This window comes from Ictalurus punctatus, chromosome 7 (assembly GCF_001660625.3).
Source record: "Ictalurus punctatus breed USDA103 chromosome 7, Coco_2.0, whole genome shotgun sequence".
Classification (NCBI taxonomy): Eukaryota; Metazoa; Chordata; class Actinopteri; order Siluriformes; family Ictaluridae; genus Ictalurus; species Ictalurus punctatus.
The window spans coordinates 24,437,603-24,462,706 of NC_030422.2; the positions used below are offsets into that span (position 1 = coordinate 24,437,603).

The 25,104-nt window shown below is 36.9% G+C and overlaps 2 protein-coding genes across 7 annotated transcripts in view; both read right to left on the reverse strand.

Annotated features, from left to right (window-relative positions):
- Nucleotides 1–25,104, reverse strand: part of LOC124626025 (butyrophilin subfamily 1 member A1) — a 107,566-nt gene that overhangs the window by 66,865 nt on the left and 15,597 nt on the right. The window contains exons 6-15 of one of the 6 annotated variants that reach the window (XM_017472486.3): nucleotides 24,399–24,425; nucleotides 19,463–19,489; nucleotides 17,344–17,370; nucleotides 16,128–16,154; nucleotides 14,021–14,047; nucleotides 12,527–12,559; nucleotides 9,847–9,879; nucleotides 9,109–9,135; nucleotides 7,407–7,433; nucleotides 1,269–4,433 (exon numbers count right to left, since the gene is read on the reverse strand). In XM_017472486.3, the coding sequence (XP_017327975.1) occupies nucleotides 3,886–4,433; nucleotides 7,407–7,433; nucleotides 9,109–9,135; nucleotides 9,847–9,879; nucleotides 12,527–12,559; nucleotides 14,021–14,047; nucleotides 16,128–16,154; nucleotides 17,344–17,370; nucleotides 19,463–19,489; nucleotides 24,399–24,425 (803 nt within the window). In that variant the 3' untranslated portion in view covers nucleotides 1,269–3,885. Of the gene's footprint in view, nucleotides 1–1,268; nucleotides 4,434–7,406; nucleotides 7,434–9,108; nucleotides 9,136–9,846; nucleotides 9,880–12,526; nucleotides 12,560–14,020; nucleotides 14,048–16,127; nucleotides 16,155–17,343; nucleotides 17,371–19,462; nucleotides 19,490–24,398; nucleotides 24,426–25,104 lie in introns of those variants that run through there. The other 5 variants (XM_017472489.3, XM_053681898.1, XM_047156450.2 and 2 more) reach the window with 5 other exon arrangements.
- The window catches only part of LOC108261975 (myelin-oligodendrocyte glycoprotein-like), a 44,847-nt gene continuing 30,033 nt past the window's right edge, over nucleotides 10,291–25,104 (reverse strand). Inside the window, exon 4 of the mRNA XM_053681943.1 lies at nucleotides 10,291–11,676. Within this exon, the coding sequence (XP_053537918.1) occupies nucleotides 11,525–11,676 (152 nt within the window). The 3' untranslated portion in view covers nucleotides 10,291–11,524. The remainder of the gene's footprint in view (nucleotides 11,677–25,104) is intronic.

The following is a 25,104-nucleotide window of genomic DNA, read 5'->3' on the forward strand; positions in this document are numbered from 1 at the left end:
CCCTCGAGCTGCCAGCTTCGCTTTGAGCTCCAGTGCTTGTGCAAGGAGAAATCATGACACTAGCATGATGCTAAATGGCACTGCAGAGATTGTCGGGGACATTAAACCTCATCACGCCGAACAGGAAAAAACTTTGCAGATAAACTCAGGGCTCTACAGGGCTCTCTCGCATTTGCAATTGAAGTTCTTTGTGTGACTGGGAATAAATATTTATTTGCACCTCTGCGAGTGACCTGTTCGGAGTTCTATAATACAATTGGAATAAAAACTACAGGAAGTCCAAAATGCATCTACACCGCAACAGTTACTTTCACACTGTTTTTCATCTCCTCAGTCAACCGAACAAGTATGCAATTACTGCAGAGCCATTATGATGAAGCGTAACACTGACCATCATCTGCTTCTGTCAACTCTCCGATCTCACAACCGCCATCTTTTATTGATCACGCAAAATGACCTGAACCTGTGACCTGCTTGTGTAGACACAGCAGCTTCACGCGGAGTAAATTAATAATAATGTTAATGCTAAAGAGTGGGTTTAATTCAAACTTCTTTATTGAATAATTCCTCACCAATCATAATCAAGATTAGCAACTGTTCAGAAGGAGTACGCTGCTGCTCTCCTTCACGCTCTTCACTAACTCTAATACATAGTGTATTCACTTCATTAAAATTTATAAAATATAAATAAAATGAGAAATGAAATAATGTGTAATTACTATGGGTTGCATTTAATATCAATTTGACATTAAGCTTAGTTCACTATTTCCTTAGAAGGCTATTATCCTTTTTTCCAATATGGATTATGTTTGTGTTAGTCTACTTTTAATTAGGAATCTTTATTGTTTAAGATATTTAAAAATAAACATTTTATTCTTGTTTATTTATCAATTAACCAACAGTATTTATCATTGTTAACAATTCAGTTAACATTGACTATGAGCAGAGAGCTTACATTTAACTGTTTATGATAGACCTCCTGATTAAAGTTTAAACAAAAAAAGATGTATCGGTAACGGCTGTATCGGTATAAGATCTGGATCGGTATCGGCTGTAAAAATCCTGATTGCAGCATCCATAATGAATACCATTAAACTAAAGCTCCTTGCATCTGACGGGTAAATGAACTTACCCAATCACATCATATATGAGATTATTCAGATATATACACTATACACAGAACAGTTCGAGAACTGAATCCAGCCCATAACCATGACAGTGGAAAATGTCTAATAGTGTAGCTTTAAATATATTTAAGAGGAGCAGTCTTCAAACACTGAACATTGAGGTTTATTGTATTTGTTTACAAGGTGGAACAGGTTAACATTTGTTGTTTTTTTTGCAACAGTCTGTAATTTTTTTTTTCCAGTTTCATTTTTATTGAACATTTCTGCTGAACATTTCTGCTGAACATTTCTGCTGAACATTTCTGCTGAACATTTCTGCTGAACTGAACATTTCTGCTGAACATTTCTGCAGAACATTTCTGCTGAACTAAACATTACAGCTGAACATTTCTGTTGAACTAAACATTTCTGCTGAACATTTCTGCTGAAATAAACATTTCTGTTGAACATTTCTGCAGAACTAAACATTTCTGCTGAACATTTCTGCTGAACATTTCTGCTGAACATTTCTGCTAAACATTTCTGCTGAACTAAACATTACTGCTGAACATTTCTGTTGAACTTTTCTGCTGAACATTTCTGCTGAACATTTCTGCTGAACTAAACATTTCTGCTGAACATTTCTGCAGAACATTTCTGCTGAACTAAACATTACTGCTGAACATTTCTGTTGAACATTTCTGCTGAACTAAACATTACTGCTGAACATTTCTGTTGAACATTTCTGCTGAACTAAACATTACTGCTGAACATTTCTGTTGAACATTTCTGCTAAACATTTCTGCTAAACATTTCTGCTGAACTAAACATTACTGCTGAACATTTCTGTTGAACTTTTCTGCTGAACATTTCTGCTGAACATTTCTGCTGAACATTTCTGCTGAACTAAACATTTCTGCTGAACATTTCTGTTGAACTTTTCTGCTGAACATTTCTGTTGAACTTTTCTGCTGAACATTTCTGCTGAACATTTCTGCTGAACTAAACATTTCTGCTGAACATTTCTGCTGAACACGTCTACAAAACGTGTCTGCTGAACATCACCTTTTCTCTTATCTCCTCCCCTCCCTTTCCCAAATATACCATTGAGAAGAAAAAATAAAACAAATTGAGCAACATACAGCAGTAAACATTCACAGGTTTTTCTTTCTTTTTATACTAACAAAGGAAAACAAATTTAAAAGCATTAATTAAATTAAAAGTAACAGTCTGTAAAATTAACTGAAAATATTAAATTTAGTTTATCAGAAGTTAAATTAATTTGTCATGGCTCACACTATGTTCCTAAATTTTGTCATAATTGTCTGGCTCAAGCTTTCTCATGCCTACTTGTCTGTTATTTGGGGCACATTAATGTTACCATCTCTTAAAAAAACAAAAACAAAACAAAACAAAAAAAAAACCCTAAACTTCAACTGTGCTCCTAATTTTTTGTAATTGGAACACAAGTGCTCCTAAACGAAATTGTCTTGTGTCTCTCCTCCTGTAAACAGTTATTGCCTTTTCTGCATTCGCCTGAATTGTTTTCATTTGGTTGCATATTGTTATATTTGATGCATATTTTCATTTGGTTGATGGCATTTTTATTTTTACTTATCCTATATTTTGGGTACAATTTTATTTATATTTTGCTTCTACAAGATGATGCACTTGAAGGACCAGTCTAATTTTATGCAAAGATTTGTAAATTAGTAGGAATGTAGCACAACATGGAGGTGAAAGCAGTGGTCTGTTTATTTAAATGTGAAAGTGCAATAAAAATATGTTGTCCCTAAAATCAATCAGTAATCGTGATCTGAATATAGATCTAAATAATCAGGATTATCATTTTGGCCATAATCATTTCACTACAAACCAGATTACAGATGCCTTGACTTACTGTCCTGCTCAGCATTTACCCCTTTATCACATAATGACATTTTCATTTCAGTGTGGGAAATGTACTGAATAAAACCACAGCGGGACTGAAATATTTATGAAAGCAGAAGGAAATTTTACTGCATATCTAGTTGGCTTTTCAAACAGGAAATAGAATAAAATGTGTATTTCCAGTTGGTTAATCCTGTTTCTTGCACTAGTCAGTGTAATCTCCTCAACATGACTTTTCACTAAAGTCACAAAATGGTCTTATGCAGCAACATGAAACGTCAGAGCAGAAACACGTCACTGACCAACCAGAAAGCGCTTCTCTCATGAATATTAATGAGATTCCCCCTGCTGTCCTACGTTTAAGAAATTTGTTTTTTGTTCAGATAAGAACGTGTTCTGATGGACCATGTCATACAGCTTTGGCAGAATTTAGCACAGATAGAGGATTCATTTATTCATTAATTTCTTTACTATTTTTAAGAAGAGAAAAACCCTTACATGTTTATTTCTAAATAAAAGATGAGTGTAATTGTGTTTGATGAAATTTGAAGGAGAAACTCAGTGGTGTTCAGTTTTATCTACACAGACATCAGCAGCTAAACTTCATACATTTTATTGATCGTATTAAATTCTGCAGTAAAACTCAGTGTGAACTGTAAATGATTTTTATTCATATTTGATTTGAAATAAAGTTCCACAATCATAATGTGTAAAAACAAACTGGAGGATTAAAATTTGTTTTATGTGAAAAAAACAAACCCCCATGTATTAAAATAAACTGTACAGCACTTTAAAAAGGAATATGTATTTCTAAAATTTACCAGAACAAGTAAGATGTTTCTTTTAATTCTCACCATTTAATAGATGATTGAATCTGTGAGGTGAAAATTCATTCAGTGTTAATTACAGGAGAGATGATCAATGGTGCTGAATTTTTACCTCCTTCATTTAAACAAGGACTGAAGTAAGGATAGAGTTTTTCAGTGAAAGACTGAGCAGTGAAAGAGTAGATATGAGAGCTGGACTTCACATCATAAAAGGAGACCAGACCCTCCTCATAATCCACAAACACCCCCACCTTCTCCACCTTCGCTCTCAGTGTGAGGCGGACAGAGGGACCAGAACAAGCCTCATACTGATTCTCATTCCTCAGTTTCACAGTCCAGAATCCATTCTGAGGAGTCAGTGTAATGTCCCCCTTTCTGTTAATGGACTTTTTGGCCACGCCAACATTCCACTCAGTTTTCCCTCTGACCTGCACCTCATAATAAAATCTCCCTGAGGAGAAACTCTGCTTTCCCAGAACACAGACACATTTATTAAACCTCTTTGGAGTATCAGGGAGATTCTGTTTTGTGTCTCCATGTCTCACTTGTTTTCCATCAGCAAACAGGATGAGATCAGGATGAGCTGTATCAGGATCCAGAGTCACATCCACTGAGAAACACACAGAGTGAGATGTGAGTTTGCAGGTAAAAAATATTAAATCATCATCAGTGGATCAGATTCATTATGATTTATAAGAGGATTTGTAGAAGATTAAATAATTAAATATTTTTAAATGATCTCTTGTAAAAGAGAAAACTTGTACAGTTGATGGTAGGAGCCTGTCAAAGATGAGAAATATAAAATGTTTTCCTTCTGAAACATTACTTTAGTCATTTATTTGTGTGTGTAATTTTTGTGCTTCAGGAAAAACATAGAGAGAGTCACAGAAGATGAGAGAAAACATTTGAGGAAAAACTTGATCCTGATGGAGAAAATAAGTTCAGCGAGTCTCTAGTGATAAATATCTGGTAAGTTTTAGTTTTTGGAAGAAAACACGTGACTCTAAAGTCCATGATGGAGACAAACTGCATTTTTAAATTCTGTTTTTACATTTTTCGACTTTTCGACTTCTTTATCCAGCACAACAACATTCACCTCTGACAGGCAAAGAGTTTTATACTCATCACTTTTCCACATACAGTATCTCACAAAAGTGAGTACACCCCTCACATTTTTGTAAATATTTGATTACATCTTTTCTTGACATTGAAGAAATGACACTTTGCTACAATGTAAAGTAGTGAGTGTACAGCTTGTGTAACAGTGTAAATTTGCTGTCCACTCAAAATAACTCAACACACAGCCATTAATGTCTAAACCGCTGGCAACAAAAGTGAGTACTTCTTATAGCCTAGGCCATCTTTATGTAGAACAACAATTCTGTTTTTCAGATCCTCAGAGAGTTCTTTGCCATGAGGTGCCATGTTGAACTGAACCAGTTTTTACATTTTCACTTAGGGGTGTATTCACTTTTGTTGCCAGCGGTTTAGACATTAATGGCTGTGTGTTGAGTTATTTTGAGGGGACAGCAAATTTACACTGTTACACAAGCTGTACACTCACTACTTTACATTGTAGCAACGTGTCATTTCTTCACTGTTGTCACATGAAAAGATATAATAATACATTATTTCCACACAATGTTTTACTAACATTATAATCTTTCATTTTTACAAGTGAAGCTTGTTAAAATGTCTGATCTCCACCAGATACGTGAGTCTGATCTATAATGAGTTGATGTTAATCTGTTTCTCTCCTTCCTCTCTCCTCTCTCCTCTGAATGAATGAATAAAAAGTATAAACAGATATCAGGTGCTCCGTTATAACTCGCTAATTCCCCCACACTCCCGCTGCAGACTCCAGATAAAGAAAGAACACGATAGTTATAAAAACACTTTTATTTATTAATCTGATTCAAATCCACGATTGCCTTCGCAGTGTTCTGTTGATATAGTGATACAGGCGCGCTCCCGAGAGGGGGAGGGGTTTAATGGTAGGAGCTCCATTGCCTTTGCCGAACCCTGAGTAACCCGGATGTTCAACGTCAGTTATTTCCGGGTTGAATTTTGCAACTGAATTTGACTGGTAGAATTTGAGCTCTGAAATTATCGACCTGAATACAGACTTCTGAATATCTGACAACTGAATTATTCAATCTGAATTTGTGATTACTGGGGCAAAAAACAATTGAAAATAGATATTTTCAGATATTTTTAAAACCTGAATGTAAAACATGAATCTGAACACTTAAAAAAAGAAAATTGAATAAATACAGATGTGTTCAACCGTATATATTTCAATGTTATAAATGTGTGTCACCTTAGAAATGTATATCAGTTTTTCACTCCCATACACGGACACACGCACACACACAACTTCTCGCTTAATGAGAAAATTTCGATAAACAAAGAACAGAGACATTCGATCTTCTACCAGCACTTTAAATAAAATCATTTCTCCTCTATGTTTATGTCAATCATACTATTTAATGTTTTGTTTTCTGGTGTTTTTCAACATCAAATCATCAGGTTTAATCAATAAGCAGCAGGACGCCAGTGAATTTATTTAAGTCTGTACTTACTGTAGCTCTTTACTTTACTTACAGTTTACTCAAAATGACTTTTGTGAAAAAAAGATATGAATTCAGTGAAATGTATGATGAGCTCGACAGGTGTGTATTATTTCACCTGATAGAAAATTAACTTTATTTTCAGATTTAATTTCTCCCATCGTTTTAAAGTCATTTTAAGATGACCAAATAAACACTCCACTGTGTGTATAGAGATTTAAACACATTTTCCCTCAGTTCCTCCATGGTTTTGTGTTTGTTTCGTGTTTCTCTGTTCTTAATGTAAATGATGGATATTATCCAGCAGTGAGGAGTTTTCATCTTGACAGAGTAAATTGTAAAATTTTATGAAGTTGTTATATTATTTTTCCGCTAGATGGCAGTGAAAGACCACAACACTATACACTTACACACTCCTATCAGAAAACAATCACTGCAAAATAAACAAATCAATCATTTACTAATGGATTAATAAAAATAAACTCATAAAGGCAAATCCCATGAAAAAAAAGATTAAGAAATTGTAAAATTTTAATTCTGCTGTGTGAGTGCTTGGCAGAAAAGCCGTTTCCCCATTTACTCAGTATAGCAAAATCATGTACATGTTTATACGCTAGCTAATAGATTAAACTGATAAGTCAACTTTCTACCTGTGTTTTTAAAATATATAATTTCCTCAGAATTATAAGGATGGTTAACTAATTTTATTTTTCTGTGTTGGATACTTTTATTTTGACATGGGTTCGAAATGACTGCCTTTGCAGTTCCTTATCTGAATGCTTTCTATATGACCTGTGTGTGAGTGAGTGAGAGAGAACTGCAGCTTTTATTGAAAAAAAAAAAGTGTAAGAGACCAAGATTTATGTTTAGTGCCTGAGGTTAGGCACACACACACACACACACACACACACACACACACACACACACACACACACACACACACACACACACACAATATAATAAATACAATAGAGACTCTGATGTAACTGTACTGAAGATAAGATTGTTCTTACCTGCAAACTTCTTCTTCTTTATTAACTCTGTGAAACATGAATCAATATTTTATATGAATTTATTAAAATAGAATTAGATTCAACAAAACATAATAAAATAATTAATATTTGAATCATATTTACACCACAGACCAAAAGTACAAACCAAATCCATCCACCCATTTTCGATACCGCTTATCCTACACAGGGTCTCGGGGAGCCTGGAGTCTGTCCCCGGGATAGCGGGGCAAAAAGCAGGGGACGCCCTGGACGGGGGGGCCAATCTCATGCACTACACACACAAACACACACACTACACACACACACACACTGCATACACAACCCATATGTTCGGACTAGAGCAGGAAACCGGAGAACCCGGAGGAAAAGCCTGAAGCGCAGAGAGAACACGTGCACACAGGGCAAAGGTGGGATTTGAACCCCCAACCCCGGAGATGTGAAGCAAGCGTGCTGATCACTAATCCCCCCGTGCCCACCACAAACCAAATAAAAAATAAATCAATATTTAAAACACCAAAAACAATTTTATTGCCATCAGTAGATTTTTTTTTACTTAAAAATAGAGAAGGAGAGAAATATAAATCTAAGGATCTGTTCCTCTTCCTAAATATATACCGCTCCCTCCATAAAGGCTTTTTTTATTTGCATCTGTTTTAAATTTGTACTCAAATATTTCACATGTGGTTAAAGTGCACATCTTCAGATTTTAATAAAGTGTATTTTTTATACATTTCTGAACATGTAGAAATTACAACACTTTATACACAGCCTCCATTCCATGGTATCATAATATTTGGGACATGAGCTGCACAGGTGTTAGTGATTATTCAGGTGTGTTTAATTGCTTCATTAGTGCGGGTATGAGAGAGATTTCAGCATCTAGTCTTTATTCCAGACTTTTGGTCACCTTTAGAGTCTTCTTTTACTGTTCATCAACATGAGGACCAGAGTGAGGGTGAAAGTCAAAGACATATTATAAGGCTGAGACACAAGAATAAAACAGTCAGACATTGGCCAAACTGTAGGCTTACAAAAATATCAACTGTGTGGAACATTATTAAGAAGAAAGAGAGAATGGGTGAGCTTAGGGTCTGGTAGGCCAGAGAAGATCTCCACAGCTGATAACAGAAGATTCTCACCATAATGAAGAAAAATCCTCATACACCTGTCTGACAGATCAGAAACACGCTTCAGGAGGCAGGTGTGGATTTGTCAGTGAATAATGTCTGCAGAAGACTTCATGAACAGAAATACAGAGGCTACACTGCAAGATGTAGACCACTAGTTCTCCACAAAAACAGAGCGATGGCAAGAGCAGAGTGTGGAGGTGAAAAGGGACTGGACAAGATCCAAAGCATACCACCTCATCTGTAAAACATGGTCCTGTACGACTGCCTCAGGTACTGGCTCACTCATCTTCACTGATAATGTAACTGCTGATGGCAGGAGCACAATGAATTCTGAGTGCTGTTATTTACACATGGTAAAACTCAGGGGTATAAAATACTCATTATTAAAGAGTATGTGCACTTTAACCTCGTGTAAATAGTTTGAGTACAAATTTAAAATTGTGGAGTACAGAGGCAAATAAATAAATATATGCTTCATCCCAAACATTCTGTATCTAATTTCTCTCCTCACAGTTCTTCACAAATCTGAAAAATAAAAGTCCTTAAAGTGTCACAAACTCAGATGTAATTACCGTATTCCACTCTCTGTCTCTGCAGCTCTAAAAAGAGAAAAAAGTTCATATTAGAGATTAAACAAACTTGTGTTGTTTAACACATGCATGATGTCAACTGAATAATATTATATACACTATATGGACAAAAGTATGTGGACACCTGACCATCACACCTATATGAGCTTGTTGAAAATGCACTTTGAATTGTAACATTTTATTAAAGTGGGAAAAGTGTGAAAAATCTTTTGTTTGATATTTGTTACGTAACGTGTATTCGTATTAGCTATTAGTAGCACAAGCTAACTGTACTAGCTATTTTTCTTTGTAATGTCTCTGTACAGGTTTAATGAGAAGTCATATATGACAGAATACAATGAAACCATGGTTATGAGTTATGTCATTTTTTAGTTAAGCAGTACATGATACTACCTACTTTGCAGGTAGGAACTAAATGTTGTTCCACGTGCAACATACAATTAACTCGAGGAACCATTTGAGCCATCGGATGTCCATATACTTTTGGCCATGTAGTGTATATTAGAGGTAATGTCATATGTAAAGATGATAATTCATATCAGTAATTTATGTGAATTTATTGTAATTCCTTTCAGACTTCCTCAACCACACACATTGCATTCCTCTTACGTCTAGACTGTGTATGCAGTGTTTCATTATCTTACATTTTAACAAGGTGATATTGTCACCTCCAATTAAATATTCAGTAGGATTTTAAAAGAACAAAAAGTTCATTCTCACCTGCGTATCTCTTCTCCTTCTGAAGCTCTGAGGCTAAAACAGATAAAATAGTTGAGTATTGTGTGTAAATTCTATATAAATAAAAAAAATTAACAGATTAAGCAGTGTAATATAGTGATAAGGTAAAAGGACAACACAAATCAGATTGCAGTTATGAAATGTAATTGTCCTCTGATGTTATTTATTTGTTAAATGATTGATCACACTTCACAAAGTGGAACATGATGTTACAGGTCAGTTATGAGCAGGGTTGGGAGGGTTTCGTTAAAAATGTATTCCGTTACAGTTACAAATTACTTCATAAGAAATGTAATCAGTGACATAATCCAAGTATCACAATATGAAAGTAATGTAATCTGATTATTTTTGGATTACTTCAAGGTCACATATGTAAATAAAGTCAAGAGAAACTAAAATACTGATCTAAAATACTTTTATTTATGGATTATTTTAGAGCTTATAACATATTCAATGTTTGGATTTGTTTTAAGAAAATGAATAAATGAATAAAAAGATCACGGTCCCTGATGCAGGTAACATTACAGCACAAAAGCTAGGGAGACCATATTCTGATTTTCCAAAAAGAGGACACCTTTTTAAGGGCATGGGTGTGTGTGTCTCTCTTAATAGCATTCAAAACAGTGTTACTATGAATGCAGACTTTAATACACTGAAAAAGACACTACAAGCATCATTACACACACACACACACACACACACACACACACACACACACACACACACACACACACACACACAGTACATCACAAAAGTGAGTACACCCCTCACATTTTTGTAAATATTTGATTATATCTTTTAATGTGACAACCCTGAAGAAATGACACTTTGCTACAATGTAAAGTAGTGAGTGTACAGCTTGTGTAACAGTGTAAATTTGCTGTCCCCTCAAAATAACTCAACACACACCCATTAATGTCTGCGGGGACAGCAAATTTACACTGTTATACAAGCTGTTTTTGATACCTTGAAATGTTTTAAAATTAATTTTTATTACCCTATAATTTTTTATTACAATTTTTAATACTTGAATTTCATATAGTTTAATTCAGAACCAATGCTTTTAAATTAAGATTCACATTGACAATTTTCAATAACATCACATTTACACACGTTATTTTTTTCAAGCATGACAAATTCAGGATGAGGTTTTGCTGACTCTAATTTCACTCCACAACACTCCGTTCTGTTTACTTCCTGTTGTCCAAATCTAGATACAGGACCTGAGCTGCCCATAATTTAGTAGCATTCATTTAAACAAACATGGGAAGGAGCTGTAATTTCTGCCCTTCTCCCCCAATCTGCACCTTCTTGTAAAGCATCACCATGTTAAATTATGTCTCTGAGTTAAAGAGGCACAAACAGTCTAACAACCTCACAGTTATCTTTGTGATTACTTTTGATCAGAGTGATATTGGAGATTAAACATACCTGTAGGATAATGTTTAATACACTTATTATTTTCCATTGTGTGAGTTGTGTGTTGAATAAAACCAACAAGTTCACTTTATTTAATTTTGTTTCTATAATACATTTTATAGACAGTAGAAATGTGGTGTTTAACACATGCATGATGTCAAATGAATAATATAATATACACTATATGGACAAAAGTATGTGGACACGTGGCCGTCACACCTATATGAGCTTGTTGGAAATCTCATTCCAAAACCATGGGCATTAATATGGAGTTGGCATTGCACATAGTGATCTTAGGCTTGTGTGCAGCTGCTTGGCCATGGAAACCTATTTCATGAAGCTCCTGATGCACAGTTCTTGTGCTGATGTTGCTTCCATTGGCAGTTTGGATCTCTGTAGTGAGTGATACAACAGAGGAAAGGTGATTTTTATGCATTACGAGCTTCAGCACTCAGCGGCCCTGTTCTGAGAGTTTGTGTGGACTAACCCTTCATGGCTGAGCTGTTGTTGCTCATAAACACCTCCATTTCACAAAAATAGCACTTACTCCATGTTCACTCTAGCACACGACATGTCGCTCGTGTCATTTGTAGTTTGTCTCTTGTGGGTGTGGAGCGAGTGCTGCTGCTGTTGCGTGTAGGTGTGTACCGTCCATTCAGCTCCAATGAGAGTCATGATCAAAATGTAGCTTACAGCTCACAGTTAACTACAGTATATTATTTATTTATCTTTAAAATACACTTTGAATTGTAATGTTTTATTAAAGTGGAAAAAGTGTGAAAAATCTGTTGTTTGATATTTGTTACATTACGTGTATTCGTATTAGCTATTAGTAGCACAAGCTAACTGTACTAGCTCTTTTTCTTTGTAATGTCTCTATATAGGTTTAATGAGAAGTCATATGACAGGATACAATGAAACCATGGTTATGAGTTATGTCATTTTTTAGTTAAGCAGTACATGATACTACCTACTTTGCAGGTAGCCATCGGATGTCCATATACTTTTGGCCATGTAGTGTATATTAGAGGTAATGTCATATGTAAAGATGATAATTCATATCAGTAATTTATGTGAATTTATTGTAATTCCTTTCAGACTTCCTCCCCCACACACATTGCATTCCTCTTATGTCTAGACCGTGTATGCAGTGTTTCATTATCTTACATTTTAACAAGGTGATATTGTCACCTCCAATTAAATATTCAGTAGGATTTTAAAAGAACAAAAAGTTCATTCTCACCTGCGTATTCCTTCTCCTTCTGAAGCTCTGAGGCTAAAACAGATAAAATAGTTGAGTATTGTGTGTAAATTCTATATAAATAAAAGAATAAACAGATTAAGCAGTGTAATATAGTGATAAGGTAAAAGGACAACACAAATCAGATTGCAGTTATGAAATGTAATTGTTCTCTGATGTTATTTATTTGTTAAATGATTGATCACACTTCACAAAGTGGAACATGATGTTACAGGTCAGTTATGAGCAGGGTTGGGAGGGTTACGTTAAAAATGTATTCCGTTACAGTTACAAATTACTTCATAAGAAATGTAATCAGTGACATAATCCAAGTATCACAATATGAAAGTAATGTAATCTGATTATTTTTGGATTACTTCAAGGTCACATATGTAAATAAAGTCAAGAGAAACTAAAATACTGATCTAAAATACTTTTATTTATGGATTATTTTAGAGCTTAAAACATATTCAATGTTTGGATTTGTTTTAAGAAAATGAATAAATGAATAAAAAGATCACGGTCCCTGATGCAGGTAACATTACAGCACAAAAGCTAGGGAGACCATATTCTGATTTTCCAAAAAGAGGACACCTTTTTGGGGGCATGGGTGTGTGTGTCTCTCTTAATAGCATTCAGAACAGTGTTACTATGAATGCAGACTTTAATACACTGAAAAAGACACTACAAGCATCATATATATATATATATATATATATATATATATATATATATATATATATATATATATACATATACACACACACACACACACATACATACATACATACATACACACACATTCGGGTTTAAACAAATAATTTGAGTAGTAAAAAAATCTAGAGAAAACATCTGGGATACTCAGAAAGAGCAAATGAGCCAGACTCTAATCAAACTCAGTCCTGACCAATCACAACACACCAGATGTTTTCTCTGAATTTTTGACAGCTTGAATTGTTTGAACCTGAATTAATTTTATTACCCTTTTATTTTTACCCAAGTTTTTGATACCTTGAAATGTTTTAACAAAAATTTTAATAAAAAAATACTTGAACTTCATATAGTTTAATTCGGAACCAATGCTTTTAAATTAAGATTCACACTGACAATTTTCAATAACATCACATTTACACGTTATTTTTACAAGCATGACAAATTCAGGATGAGGTTTTGCTGACTCTGATTTCACTCCACAACATTCCGTCCTGTTTACTTCCTGTTGTCCAAATCTGGATATATGACCTGATCTGCCCTTAATTTAGAAGCATTCATTTAAACAAACATGAGAAGAGCTGTAATTTCTGCCCTCTGCCCTGATCTACACCTTTTTGTAAGGCGTCACCATGTTAAATTGTGTCTCTGAGTTAAAGAGGCACAAACAGTCTAACAACTTGACAGTTATCTTTGTGATTATATTTGATCAGTGATATCGTCTGTTCAATTTACTCCAATTATTTAAATAGTATTATTTTAAAAAGACAAAAAGTTCATTGTTACCTGCTTTTTGCTTCTGACTTTGAAGCTCTGAGGACAAAACAGATAAACTGGTTTAATAAATAAAATAAATAAACACATTTCACAGTAAGTAATATAATGTTTTGTGACTGATGTGTTTGCATTTCAAATCTTCTTGCTCCTTGTTCACATAACAATAAATGTTCAAATCTGTATAAACCTGATGTGTGTGTAATTTGGCATTATTAGTTTGAGAAACATGAGAAGGAGCTGTCAATTCTGCCCTTTGCCCTGATCTACACTTTCTCATGAACCTTCACTATCTTACATTGTGTCTGTAAGTCATGAGTACTGAGGGGAGGGTTTGATGAACATTACTGAGTCAGTGTTAATGTCAGCTCAGCAAAATTCACATTTAATATCATACAGTGCCTGACTACTGCTGAATATGACCGAATATCATAAAATAAATGAATATAGACACAGTACCAACTACCTACTTTATGCACACTAACAGTAAATAGATAATCACTTAACATATGGTTTCCTAGTTTCAGCCACACGCAGAGTGCCGTATATTCTTTACAACAGCATGATCATCGTGTGATTATGATTTTAGACAGGTTTTTAAATTTAGAAATACATATCAAGCAACTGACATTTCAGACACTTCAGACATAATTTGTAATACAAAAACCCATGGAACTTGAGGACATGTTGGGAGAACACGTGCACAGAGGGCAAAGGTGGCATTTGAACCCCCAATCCCGAAGATGTGAGGCAAACGTGCTAATCACTAATCCCCTGTGCCCAAACAAACCAAATAAAAAATAAATCAATATTTAAAACACCCAAAACAAGTTTATTGCAATCAGTATATTTTTTTTGCCTAGAAATAGAGAAATGTAAAGAAAGGAGAGAAATATAAATCTAAGAATCTGTTCCTCTTCCTAAATATATACCGCTCCCTCAATAAAGGCTATTTTTTACTTGCATCCATTTTAAATTTGTACTCAAATATTTCACGTGGTTAAAGTGCACATCTTCAGATTTTAATAAAGTGTATTTTTATACATTTCTGAACATGTAGAAATTACAACACTTTTTATACACAGCCTCCATTCCATGGTATCATAATATTTGGGACATGAGCTGCACAGGTGTTAGTGATTATTCAGGTGTGTTTAATTGCTTCATTAGTGCGGATATGCATCTAGTCTTTATTCCACACTTTTGGTCACCTTTAGAGTCTTCTTTTACTGTTCGTCAACATGAGGACCAGAGTGAGGGTGAAAGTCAAGGACACATTATAAGGCTGAGACACAAGAATAAATCAGTCAGAGACATTGGCCAAACTTTAGGCTTACAAAAATATCAACTGTGTGGAACATTATTAAGAAGAAAGAGAGAATGGGTGAGCTTAGTAACTATAAAGGGTCTGGTAGGCCAAAGAAGATCTTCACAGCTGATAACAGAAGATTCTCACCATAATGAAGAAAAATCCTCATACACCTGTCTGACAGATCAGAAACACTCTTCAGGAGGCAAGTGTGGATTTGTCAGTGAATAATGTCTGCAGAAGACTTCATGAACAGAAATACAGAGGCTACACTGCAAGATACAGACCACTAGTTCGCCACAAAAACAGGATGGACAAGATAGTTTACTAAAAAGTACTTAAAGGAGCCTCCAGAGTTCTGGAAAAAGGTCTAGTGGACAGATAAGACCAAGATCAACTTGTATTAGAGCGATGGCAAGAGCAGAGTGTGGAGGTGAAAAGGGACTGGACAAGATCCAAAGCATACCACCTCATCTGTAAAACATGGTCCTGTACGACTGCCTCAGGTACTGGCTCACTCATCTTCACTGATAATGTAACTGCTGATGGCAGGAGCACAATGAATTCTGAGTGCTGTTATTTACACATGGTAAAACTCAGGGGTATAAAAAAAATACTCATTATTAAAGAGTATGTGCACTTTAACCTCGTTTAAATAGTTTGAGTACAAATTTAAAATTGTGGAGTACAGAGGCAAATAAAATTATATGCTTCATCCCAAACATTATGTATCTAATTTCTCTCCTCACAGTTCTTCACAAATCTGAAAAATAAAAGTCCTTAAAGTGTCACAAATTCAGATGTAATTACCGTCTTCCACTCTCTGTCTCTGCAGTTCTAAAAAGAGAAAAAAGTTCATAAAGGTGTTAATTTCTACCAAATTAACTTGCACCAGGAGGTTGCTCATGTGAGTCACGAGTGGCAAGAGATCCAGAACTATAATCAAGCAGCTGTCTATATCGTATTATGTCAAAAGATTCATTTATTTGGTTTTAAGTGAAGCAAAAAACATATAAAAATGTAATCCTGATAGTATTCCCTTTTTTTACACAATGTACTTGTAATTTGATTACTTTGTTTTTTGATGCAACTTTAACGGATTATAATTACCATTTTTTTTATTATCTTGATTATGTAACGCCGTTACATGTATTCTGTTACTCCCCATGTCTGCTTATGAGTCATATATGAGCAGAAGCTGAACCTGAATGTGTAATGCTCAGAAAGAAATGAGTAAATATGGTTACTGACAAATTATCAGTGTGAATTTGAAGATATTTGAATATATTGGTTCTGAATAAAAGCAGGTGAAATGCGGGCATTGAACATTTAGGTTAACAAATTCACGTAATAAAAATTCAACCTGGTTAAAAAAAAATTCAAGGTTTCTAAAATTCGGGTTTAAAAAAAAAAAAAACAGGCAGTAAAAAAATCCAGAGAAAACATCTGGGATACTCAGAAAGAGCAAATGAGCCAGACTCTAATCAAACTCAGTCCTGACCAATCACAACACACCAGATGTTTCCTCTGAATTTTTGACAGCTTGAATTGTTTGAACCTGAATTAATTTTATTACCCTTTTATTTTTACCCAAGTTTTTGATACCTTGAAATGTTTTAACATAAAAATTTTACTAAAAATACTACAACTTCATATAGTTTAATTCGGAACCAATGCTTTTAAATTAAGATTCACATTGACAATTTTCAATAACATCACATTTACACACGTTTTTTTTTTTACAAGCATGACAAATTCAGGATGAGGTTTTGCTGACTCTGATTTCACTCCACAACACTAAACAAACATGAGAAGGAGCTGTAATTTCTGCCCTCTGCCCCGATCTACACTTTCTTGTAAGGCGTCACCATGTTAAATTGTGTCTCTGAGTTAAAGAGGCACAAACAGTCTAACAACCTCACGGTTATCTTTGTGATTATATTTGATCAGAGTGATATTGTCTGTTAAATTTACTCCAATTATTTAAATAGTATTATTTTAAAAAAGACAAAAAGTTCATTGTTACCTGCTGTTTGCTTCTGACTTTGAACCTCTGAGGACAAAACAGATAAACTGGTTTAATAAATAAATAAAATAAATAAATACATTTCACAATAAGTAATATAATGTTTTGTGACTGATGTGTTTGCATTTCTAATCTTCTTACTCCTTGTGTACTTCCCAATAAATGTTCAAATCTGTATAAACCTGATGTGTGTGTAATTTGGCATTATTAGTTTGAGTAAACATGAGAAGGAGCTGTCAATTCTGCCTTTGCCCTGATCTACACTTTCTCATGAACCTTCAGCATCTTACATCGTGTCTGTAAGTCATGAGTACTGAGGGGAGGGTTTGATGAACATTACTGAGTCAGTGTTAATGTCAGCTCAGCAAAATTCACATTTAATATCATACAGTGCCTGACTACTGCTGAATATGACCAAATATCATAAAATAAATGAATAAGACACAGTACCAACTACCTACTTTATGCACACTAACAGTAAATAGATAATCACTTAACATATGGTTTCCTAGTTTCAGCCACACGTCGAGTGCCGTATATTCTTTACAACAGCATGATCATCGTGTGATTATGATTTTAGACAGGTTTTTAAATTTAGAAATACATATCAAGCAACTGACATTTCAGACACTTCAGACATAATTTGTAATACAAAAACCCATGGAACTTGAGCACATGTTGGGAGAACACGTGCACAGAGGGCAAAGGTGGGATTTGAACCCCCAACCCCGGAGATGTGAGGCAAACATGCTAATCACTAATCCCCCGTGCCCCCACAAACCAAATAAAAAATAAATCAATATTTAAAACACCCAAAACAAGTTTATTGCCATCAGTATATTTTTTTGCCTAGAAATAGAGAAATGTAAAGAAAGGAGAGAAATATAAATCTAAGAATCTGTTCCTCTTCCTAAATATATACCGCTCCCTCAATAAAGGCTTTTTCCATTTGCATCTATTTTAAATTTGTACTCAAATATTTCACATGTGGTTAAAGTGCACATCTTCAGATTTTAATAAAGTGTATGTTTATACATTTCTGAACATGTAGAAATTACAACACTTTTTATACACAGCCTCCATTCCATGGTATCATAATATTTGGGACATGAGCTGCACAGGTGTTAGTGATTATTCAGGTGTTTAATTGCTTCATTAGTGCAGGTATGAGAGAGATTTCAGCATCTAGTCTTTATTCCACACTTTTTGTCACCTTTAGAGTCTTCTTTTACTGTTCATCAACATGAGGACCAGAGTGAGGGTGAAAGTCAAAGACATATTATAAGGCTGAGACACAAGAATAAATCAGTCAGAGACATTGGCCAAACTTTAGGCTTACAAAAATATCAACTGTGTGGAACATTATTAGGAAGAAACAGAGAATGGGTGAGCTTAGTAACTATAAAGGGTCTGGTAGGCCAAAGAAGATCTTCACAGCTGATAACAGAAAATTCTCACCATATTGAAGAAAAATCCTCATACACCTGTCTGACAGATCAGAAACGCTCTTCAGGAGGCAGGTGTGGATTTGTCAGTGAATAATGTCTGCAGAAGACTTCATGAACAGAAATACAGAGGCTACACTGCAAGATGCAAACCACTAGTTCTCCACAAAAACAGGATGGACAGGATAGTTTACTAAAAAGTACATTAAGGAGCCTGCAGAGTTCTGGAAAAAGGTCTTGTGGACAGATAAGACCAAGATAAACTTGTATTAGAGCGATGGCAAGAGCAGAGTGTGGAGGTGAAAAGGGACTGGACAAGATCCAAAGCATACCACCTCATCTGTAAAACATGGTCCTGTACGACTGCCTCAGGTACTGGCTCACTCATCTTCACTGATAATGTAACTGCTGATGGCAGGAGCACAATGAATTCTGAGTGCTGTTATTTACACATGGTAAAACTCAGGGGTATAAAAAATACTCATTATTAAAGAGTATGTGCACTTTAACCTCATTTAAATAGTTTGAGTACAAATTTAAAATTGTGGAGTACAGAGGCAAATAAAATTATATGCTTCATCCCAAACATTATGTATCTAATTTCTCTCCTCACAGTTCTTCACAAATCTGAAAAATAAAAGTCCTTAAAGTGTCACAAACTCAGACATAATTACCGTATTCCAATCGTTGTCTCTGCCGCTCTAAAAAGAGAAAAAAGTTCATAAGGGTGTTAGTTTTTACCAAATTAACTTGCACCAGGAGGTTGCTGATGTGAGTCCCGAGTGGCAAGAGGAGATCCAAAACTATAAACAAGCAGCTGTCTATATCATTTTATGTCAAAAGTTTCATTTATTTGGTTTTAAATGAAGAAAAAAATAAATAAAAATGTAACCCTGATAGTATTCCTTTTTTTTTTTTACACAATGTACCTGTAATTTGATTACTTTGTTTTTTGATGCAACTTTAACGGATTATAATTACCAGTTTTTTTTTATCCTGATTATGTAATGCCGTTACATGTATTCTGTTACTCCCCATGTCTGGTTATGAGTCATATATGAGCAGAAGCTGAACTTGAATGTGTAATTCTCGAAAAGAAATGAGTAAATATGGTTATTGACAAATTATCAGTGTGAATTTGCAGATATTTGAATATATTGGTTCTGAATAAAACCAGGTGAAATGCGGGCATTGAACATTTAGGTTAAGAAATTCACGTAATAAAAATTCAACCTGGTTAAAAAAAACTCAGGGTTTCTAAAATTTGGGTTTAAAAAAGAAAAAAAATCAGGCAGTAAAAAAATCCAGAGAAAACATCGGGGTTACGCATGTAACCCTGTTCCCTGAGAAGGGAATGAGATGTTGCATTTAGCATAACAGTATGGGAACGCCTTGTGCGCGTGACCGGTATCTGAAGCTTGTGTAAAATCATGCCTCTACTTATAGGCCTGCCATGATCAGGTGACGTGGCAACTAAGCACGTCTCATGATATATATATGGCATCTGTGAACCACGCCGCCGGCCTCTATTATCTGAAGCGAAGACGCAATTCACAGGCCTGCCCTGGTATGACAGTGCTATGCAACGTCTCGTTCCCTTCTCAGGGAACAGGGCTACATGGGTAACCCTGACGGTCCCTTTCAAAGGGAACTTCTACGTTGCATTTAGCATAACAGTATAGGAAAGGGAATACCCACTCCGTCATACCGAGGGTACGGCCTGTTCTAAAATACCCAAGCCCGAGGGTCACTGCAAGACACTCGGGCCCGGGGTGGAATGAATATCCAGGCTGTAATAACGAATGACTGTGTGTGGCGTAGACCATCCTGCAGCCGCACACACAACCTGCAAGGATACCCCTTTGGACAAAGCCTTCGAGGAGGCGACCGCCCTAGTGGAATGAGCTCTTATGCCCAGAGGCGTGGCGAGACCGCGTGTTGTAAGCCCTAGAGATTGCTTCCACTATCCAAGTAGAGAAGCGCTGCTTTGACACAGCATCACTTTTCCTGTCGCTGCCAAAGCAGACCAGTAGCTGCTCCGACTTACGCCACTGGCCGGAGCGGTGGACGTAAGTACAGAGAGCCCTTACTGGACACAGCAGGTACATCCTCTCTTGTTCCGGTGTGAGGAACAGAGGAGGGCAGAAAGCCTGCAACACCACAGGGTGGGCAGCCGATGTAGGCACTTTAGGAATATAATCCGGCCTAGGATACAGGAAGGCCTTGGCTAATCCAGGGGTAAAGTCAAGGCAGGAAATGGCAACAGAGAGAGATTGTAAACCTCCCACTCACTTGAGAGATATCAGGGCCAGTAGAAGAGCTACCTTTAGAGTCAGAAGGTCCCATGTAGGTATGTGTGGCCTGCAGATGAGCCTCAGCCGTCTGACACCACGCATGAACCTCGAAGTTAGAGGATGTTGCCCCACAGAGGCTCCATCAACAGGAGCCTGATTGTAGAACCCTGATTGTAGAAGGAGGCCACTGCACTGAGAAATGTTCTTGTATGAGTTCCAGGACTGTAGCTATTGCGCAGTTTACAGTGGATCCCTGCGGACGGGAATCTCCCAAGGAGAGCCATCTCGCAGGGATATTATTCCTCAGAACCATCTTCGAGCTGGCCAAAAAGGTGCTACTAGCAGACTGTCTTGGCGAACTCTCGCTAGAGCTTGTGGGAGCAGAGCGATGGGGGGAGCAGCATACAGATGTGACCTCGGCCACATGTGTGGACTCCACCCCAAAGTCTCACAAGATCCAGCTTTGTCTTGCTCAGTGTTGATAGGATTCACACTACGCATGTTGGGGATAGAAACACCCTCATCGTAGTAGAATCCGATAACCCCTAGAAAAGTTGTCCACTGCACCGGGCAAAGCATACTTTTCTGAGATTCAACATGAGCCCCAAGCTCTTCATGTGGGTGAGAACAACATCTCGATGTTGAACCGCAGCTCCCTGGATCGTGCTAGAATTAACCAGTTGTCCAGGTAGCTTGGTACACAGATGCCCTGGAGTCCCAATGGAGCCAGAGTGACATCCATGCACTTTGTGAAGGTGCAAGGGGATAAAGCTAGCAACATTCCTATGTGGAAATATGCACCTTTTAGATCTATCGCCACAAACCAGTTCTCAAACTGAATCTGTGGCACGATAAGTTTGAGCGTCAGCCTCTGAACCTGTATGTCCGAAGAGTATGGTTCAGATGACGCAGATCTAAAATTGGCCGCATACTCACACTTTTTTGCAAAACAGGAAATAATGGCTGTAAACCTCCCTCCCTTTGGGAACGGGGTACATGTTCTATGGCCCCATTGTCCAAAAGGGAGTTTAATTCCTGCGCTAACGTCAGGCTCTGGTCTGTGCTGACTGCTGTGGTGAGCACACCTGTGAACAGGGGGTCGAGCTATAACTGGACCTGGTAACCCTTTCTACGGTAGACAGAACCCATGGAGACACATTTGGCAGTAGTTGCACACTGCCCGATGGTCTTTTAGTGACGTTAACTATTCCACATTCTATTGGAGGGAAGCATCAGATTTTCATTGCCCTGTGACAGCTCGCTGACCAGAGAACACTGAAAACTTGGGGACCGCCTTGGCTAGGGGAGGCCCTACAGTAGCACTGGGGGCTACCTGCCCTAACAACCTCATGTCCCCAGATACATTCCTCCACGGCCCCTCAAGACCGCTCTTCTTTGCCTGCATGGCCTTTATGACCTTTCTCAGATCAGGCCTAGTATCATACCACAACTGTGGCTGCCCGGTTCCCCTGGCTGTCTGCGGGGGTTGGCGGGCTGCCATACTCGCCTTCTGGGTCTCCCTCACACTAGTGCTGGCCCAGGCTCCACTCGTGGATGCCCGGGTGAGCTCGAGACAACGGGGAAGGAACTGGCTTTTTTTTTTGAATGCCGCCATATGTCGAGCTCACTCAGCAGGTCTGCTTGGTAGGCCTGCAACGCTGTCATTGTCTGCAGTGACCCACAAGCAAGACTACTACTGCACAGGCTTGCCCACCAATGCCACGGTGGCCTTACCTGGCTTGGATGCAATCCGGCCCCCGTAATTATCTGCCGTCGGTGGAGAGAGGCAGCTCGCAAGCGCCTCCTCCACCTTGAGCATAGCTAAATAGCCATGCCGTTCATTCCCACAATGGCAGAATAATCCAGTATCGGGGGGTTATGAATCTGGCTTATGCGTGGTTTTCCCCCAGAAGCCTGAGATTTTCTCATAAACTTTTGGAAGACAGGGGAGTTTTTGCAGTGTGAGGGATTTACTTTCACTGGGTAATCACTTCAAGCAGCTCTTTATATGCTGCTCTCAGTTTTTAACACATCCTTCTAACTCTTCGGAGTCAGAGAGGAATTATTACCCTTTTGGCTTTCCATAGCGGAAGGAGAAGTCGCGACGCGAGCTCCAAAATCCAGCGGAGAGCCGAAACCGGAAGACAGAGCAAGAGATAGAGCAGCGCTCGTCTCCGGCTCCTCTTCCGGATCTATAAGAGATCCCCCGAACCTGAGAGAGCTGGCTGCGTCTGCAGCGGCCGGCCCAGATCCGCGAGGCTCTGAAGCCCGACTCGCTTTTTTTCGCTCCTTAATGTAGGCGTTACCATGCGCAGCCTCTCGAGGCTGCCATCGCATACTACACCGATAAATCTTCACCGAGAAAGTGTGCACTTTTCCCCGTGATGAAACGGGAGCAAGCCGTAACACACTTCTTGAATTCTTTCTCGCTTATTACTCACCTCCCTTTTCCTATCTATCTATCTATCTATCTATCTATCTATCTATCTATCTGTCTAATATATATATATTATATATATATATATATATATATATATATATATATATATATATATATATATATATATATATATCATGCGACGCGCTTAATTGCCACGTCACCTGATCATGGCAGTCCTATAGTGTAGAGGCATGTAGAGGCATGATTTTACACAACCTTCAGACTCCGTTCACGCGCACAAGGCGTTCCTATACTGTTATGCCAAATGCAACGTCGAAGTTCCCTTTGAAAGGGATCATCTGGGATACACAGAAAGAGCAAATGAGCCAGACTCTAATCAAACTCAGTCCTGACCAATCACAACACACCAGATGTTTCCTCTGAATTTTTGACAGCTTGAATTGTTTGAACCTGAATTAATTTTATTACCCTTTTATTTTTACCCAAGTTTTTGATACCTTGAAATGTTTTAACATAAAAATTTTAATAAAAAAAATACTCGAACTTCATATAGTTTAATTCGGAACCAATGCTTTTAAATTAAGATTCACACTGACAATTTTCAGTAACATCACATTTACACACGTTATTTTTACAAGCATGACAAATTCAGGATGAGGTTTTGCTGACTCTGATTTCACTCCACAACACTAAACAAACATGAGAAGGAGCTGTAATTTCTGCCCTCTGCCCCGATCTACACCTTCTTGTAAGGCATCATCATGTTAAATTGTGTCTCTGAGTTAAAGAGGCACAAACAGTCTAACAACTTGACAGTTATCTTTGTGATTATATTTGATCAGTGATATTGTCTGTTCAATTTACTCCAATTATTTAAATAGTATTATTTTAAAAAGACAAAAAGTTCATTGTTACCTGCTTTTTGCTTCTGACTTTGAAGCACTGAGGACAAAACAGAAAACTGGTTTAATAAATAAATAAAATAAATTAATACATTTCACAGTAAGTCATTGAATGTATTGTGACTGATGTGTTTGCATTTCTAATCTTCTTACTCCTTGTTTACATCACAATAAATGTTCAAATCTGTATAAACCTGATGTGTGTGTAATTTGGCATTATTAGTTTGAGTAATTCAAGTTGGTTAACTCGTGGATCCCCTCTGTGATCTTGGACTGCTCTACTGTTTTGTATTTTTGTATATCAAATTCTCTTTGAATTTTGTTTTCTGGATTTCTCTGTCTGCAGCTCTTTAATAAATCTGCAGTACTACATCTATAATCCACTCAGCCACAACACCACTGGGCAGCAACACTGTGATTGCTGTGCTGAGAAACATCAGAGCTGCACACTGTGGCACTGGCACGGCTCTGTGGAGGATTAGCAGCAGTACAGCATGCAGTGCTGATAGACAGAACAACATGCTCTCTACAAATAAATAAAGTACTTAATTAAGAGGAAATTACTTTTTTTCACGAGGTAATGTGGGCGTGATTGTGTTTAAATGATAATTATGCCGCACATAATATATGCGGTATTTTATGCAGTCTATTTATCATAAATATTTTATTAGTTATTTTATTTGAATCACCATCTACTCACCAGATTGGACTAAAACATT